The following is a 4,717-nucleotide window of genomic DNA, read 5'->3' on the forward strand; positions in this document are numbered from 1 at the left end:
GATCACACCACTGCATGGGATGGCCTGCAGGATCACACCACTGCATGGGATGGCCTGCAGGATCACACCACCGCATGCGGCCAGCCTGCAAGATCACACCACGGCATGGGGCCAGCCTGCAAGACCACACCACTGCAAGGGCCTGCCTGCAAGATCACACCACTGCAAGGGTTGGCCTGCAAGATCACACCACTGCATGGAGGTGGCCTGCAAGATCACACCACTGCATGGGATGGCCTGCAGGATCACACCACTGCATGCACTGGCCTGCAAGATCACACCACTGCATGGAGGTGGCCTGCAAGATCACACCACTGCATGCGGCCAGCCTGCAAGATCACACCACTGCATGAGGCCAGCCTGCAAGATCACACCACTGCATGGGGCCTGCCTGCAAGATCACACCACTGCATGCACTGGCCTGCAAGATCACACCACTGCATGGGGCCAGCCTGCAAGATCACACCACTGCATGCACTGGCCTGCAAGACCACACCACTGCATGGGGCCTGCCTGCAAGATCACACCACTGCATGGGGCCTGCCTGCAAGATCACACCACTGCATGGGATGGCCTGCAGGATCACACCACTGCATGGGGGTAGCCTGTGGAATCACACCTCTACATGGGGGTGGGCTGAGGAATCACACCTCTACATGGGGGGGTGGCCTGTGGAATCACACCTCTACATGGGGGGTGGTCTGAGAAATCACACCTCTACGTAGGGGCTGGTCTGTGGAATCACACCTCTACATGGGGGGTGGCCTGTGGAATCACACCTCTACATGGGGGGTGGTCTGAGAAATCACACCTCTACGTGGGGGCTGGTCTGTGGAATCACACCTCTACGTGGGGGGTGGTCTGAGGAATCACACCTCTATGTGGGGGTGGCCTGAGGAATCACACCTCTATGTGGGGGCTGGTCTGTGGAATCACACCACTACATGGGGGGTGGTCTGAGAAATCACACCTCTACGGTGGGGGTAGCCTGAGGAATCACACCTCTACATGGGGGTGGCCTGTGGAATCACACCTCTATGTGGCAGGTGGTCTGAGGGATCACACCCCTACGGTGGGGGTGGCCTGTGGAATCACACCTCTATGTGGGGGGTGGTCTGAGGAATCACACCTCTACGTGGAGGTGGCCTGTGGAATCACACCTCTATGTGGGGGGTGGTCTGAGGAATCACACCTCTACGTGGCAGGTGGTCTGTGGAATCACACCTCTATGTGGGGGTGGCCTGAGGAATCACACCTCTACGTGGAGGTGGCCTGTGGAATCACACCTCTATGTGGGGGGTGGCCTGAGGAATCACACCTCTACGTGGAGGTGGCCTGTGGAATCACACCTCTATGTGGGGGTGGCCTGAGGAATCACACCTCTACGTGGCAGGTGATCTGAGGAATCACACCTCTACGTGGCAGGTGGTCTGAGGAATCACACCTCTACGTGGGGGTGGCCTGTGGAATCACACTAAGTGGGTGGCAGCTCTGGCCTGGAATGAGAACTTGATTAAGTTCACTCGATATCTGTGCCTTAGCATGCAGGAATATATGTAGCCTGTATTTTATTCTCAACATGATCTAATGCTGTTAATGACTAGAAATAACATTGACCATTAACGTTAAATCTGCTTACTGTTTTACGTAGCATTCTGTCATGCAAAGAAACCTATTCTTATTTGCTTCTCAGTATTTAATCAAAGACATAAAACTAATGCTAACCCATACAAAGGAAAAATGGCTTTACATTCGATGCAGATATGCTCAGTCTTATCGAAAGGATCTTTCCTTCCCTTGACAAAGAAAATGTTAATTGAAACTACACTGTGCATATTACATCCACTTTAAATGCAGTTCTTTCCTTGGCTTTGACATTCTGGCAGCCTTTTTAATTACATTTATGCATATCTGTCTGTGTATATTTGTTCGGCACAATGAAGGAGATGCTAAATGGCTTCTAGAAGTCTTTGGGTTTTGTCTGTCTGGACTTAGGTGTGAGTCAGACTTTCCACACAATGTGATGAAATCTTTCATTCCAGCAAATGGCATGTGTGCTCCACGTCACACAGTAGCTGCCTTGAAAGTGATTCTGTTAATGTGCTGGTAAAGGGACTGATGGCAGAGCTCACCAGTTACTGCTCGCTGTTGCGTGCTGCATTTTCCCTATTCACACAGACATGTGCACACACACAAACACAGATTCTCTCATGCATGACTGCACACAGATGCGCACATCTGTGTCCATGCCTTAGCTACTCCAGGAACATGCACCATATAGGTATGTGTGCAAGTACACATGCGCACATACAGTAATTCCTGTGTCCTACCAATCACATTCACATCTGTGCATACATTCACCAGTACATGCACATGCTTAAATGCATGTGCACGCGTGCACACACACACACACGCACGCACACGCACACACACACACACACACACACACACACACTCCTGCCTTTCAAGTACAATGCTGCTTAAAAACTGCAGAAACAAAGCACCATATCACTGAGATCTCTCCTAACATTTCTGCTGCCTTTGCAACCCTGCAGCTGACCAGACAGGGATGCTGTTCATAGGAGATGCTCTTCTGCAGGTCAGTATTTTAGTTGTGAACACTTGAATCTTTGCCTTTTGATTTTAGACAATTATTCTAAATACTCTTACTTTGTCATCTGTTCAGGTTAATGGCATTCATGTAGAAAATGCGACCCATGAAGAAGTGGTAAGTGCATTGTCTTATAGTTTTCAGATACTCTTATTCTAATTAACTTTCTCTCCATACCTACCTTCGATTGAGTGCTTTTAGGCACAGTTACAGAATGAGAGAGAACACTGATGTCTAGGTAATCATGCCAGGCTGGGCACCGGGAAAGCCAGTCTTCACGGATACCAGGCAGAACACAGATTGATCGTTCACATGGATTATGCCCATTTGTGACCCCTCTGGTTATCCCCACTGGCTATCTCCAGTAGCATTGACGGCGGGATGGTAGGGTTGGGAGAGGTGGAGGAGAGGTGACTGGTGGAAACACATTATACTCACACACTGACATTTGGCTTAATTAAGTACAGTTACTTTATTTTGCCTTTTTTGGTAGTTTAGTGGAGATAAGAGTCTCACAGACTTCCCTGCCTGGGCTGGCTTTGAACTCTGATCCTCAGATCTCAGCCTCCTGAGTAGCTAGGATGACAGGCGGGAGCCACCTGCATAAGGTTGGCAGGTTTTAAATATGTTTACTTAAAAAATTCTGCAGTTAAAAAACAAAGATAGAGCTGTTTTCCATCTCAGAACTTTGAAGAAAGAACAACAAAGTAACTTGTAAGCACAAAAGAAAGAAAATGACACAGATTTGTGAAAAAGAAACAGAGTATGGAAGAAGGGAGTTGGCCGGCAGCGCCCCCACAGGCTTCCTCCGAGAACAGCACCACAGAGCCGGAGAAAATGGGCAAAGAGGTGCCAAGGGGCACGCAAGGGCCAGGGAGAGGGGACCGGGCGGACCGTGCAACCCAGGACCCATGCAGAGGAGCTAGAACGTACTAGCTGGTGCAGATGTGCTGTGAGGTGCGCGCTCTGGACAGAGGAGGCATGTTGATGAGGCCAGGCCTCCCGCACAGGCCGGGCTGATGCGGGGTCGGCTGCGTGGAGCGTTAGGCACTGGCACCACCGCTCTGCCCAGGTGCTCGTGGAGCCGTGTGGGCTCCAGACCGTGGCCAGTCTGACAGACCTGACCAAGCGGCCCGCAGAGCAAGTCTGCTCCCTGCCGGCCTCAGTGTCCTCAGCAGGCCAGAGCAGGAAGGGACAGGGAAGTGTTTTCCTTGCACACTTCTGGCCTGGGCTGCAGTCCACACTAGCCAATGTGCTGTGCGTTGAGTGGATGTTGTACGGCTTCACACCTCTGGCCGTGCCCTGTAACCCGTGGAGAGCTCCCCGGGGAGCTGATGTCCCCAAGACCCTGGCCTGTGGGCTGGCTCCTTGTATTCCAGGAATCTGCAGGGGGTGGCGATGGAGCCCTGAGGAGGTGACTCAGGCTCCAGGAAGCCTTGAGCGAGACGTGTGTAGGACTAGAGCAGTGTGCGGTGTGCATGCTCCCTCCTGGTGAGCACACGGCACTTCTGTCCCTGGCCGGAGGAGCCAGCCCTGCTGCGCGCCAGCTCCAAGACCCTGAGGCATTGGTGATGTGCATTTGCCGCTGGTCTCTGGTGGCCCAGGAGGGTGTCCAGGGCCTCTGCCGACCACGTGGAGCCACGTCTTGAGTGGCATTTAGAACATGGAGATGGATTCAGGTGTAGCGCTGCTTCTGAGAAGATGCATGCCCGTGTCTCAGCTGTCAGAGTCAGACAGCACAGCTGGAGAGATGGAAGCCGGAGGCAGCCTCCACCCAGCGGGAGCCAGGTCTGCCTCAAGATCAGGACCCGCCCGGAGGTGAAGAGGCCCCGTGGGGGCAGCACGGGTGGGCTGAACAGGCTGCAGGGCCTCCATGTGCTGCTGTTGGCAGAAGAGCTTCCTCTCATAAGCCACCGGGTCAGCTCTGTCTTCCATCCCAGGCTGGAGGAAGGCAATGAGGAGAGGAGAAGGAGGGGGAAGAGGAGGAGGAGGAGGAGGGGGAGGAGGAGAAGGAATAGGAGGAGGAGCAGGAGGAGGAGGGGAGGAGGAGGAGAAGGAATAGGAGGAGGAGCAGGAGGAGGAGGGGGAAGGAGGGGTAGGGGAGGA

At 53.1% G+C, this 4,717-nt stretch overlaps 1 protein-coding gene across 1 annotated transcript in view; it reads left to right on the forward strand.

Moving 5' to 3' along the window:
• Sntg2 (syntrophin, gamma 2) overlaps window positions 1-4,717 on the forward strand; it is a 152,639-nt gene that overhangs the window by 27,478 nt on the left and 120,444 nt on the right. Inside the window, exons 6-7 of the mRNA XM_013028867.1 lie at window positions 2,556-2,599; window positions 2,687-2,728. Of these exons, the coding sequence (XP_012884321.1) occupies window positions 2,556-2,599; window positions 2,687-2,728 (86 nt within the window). The remainder of the gene's footprint in view (window positions 1-2,555; window positions 2,600-2,686; window positions 2,729-4,717) is intronic.

This window comes from Dipodomys ordii, unplaced genomic scaffold, assembly GCF_000151885.1.
Source record: "Dipodomys ordii isolate 6190 unplaced genomic scaffold, Dord_2.0 Scaffold115, whole genome shotgun sequence".
In the NCBI taxonomy this organism is placed as follows: Eukaryota; Metazoa; Chordata; class Mammalia; order Rodentia; family Heteromyidae; genus Dipodomys; species Dipodomys ordii.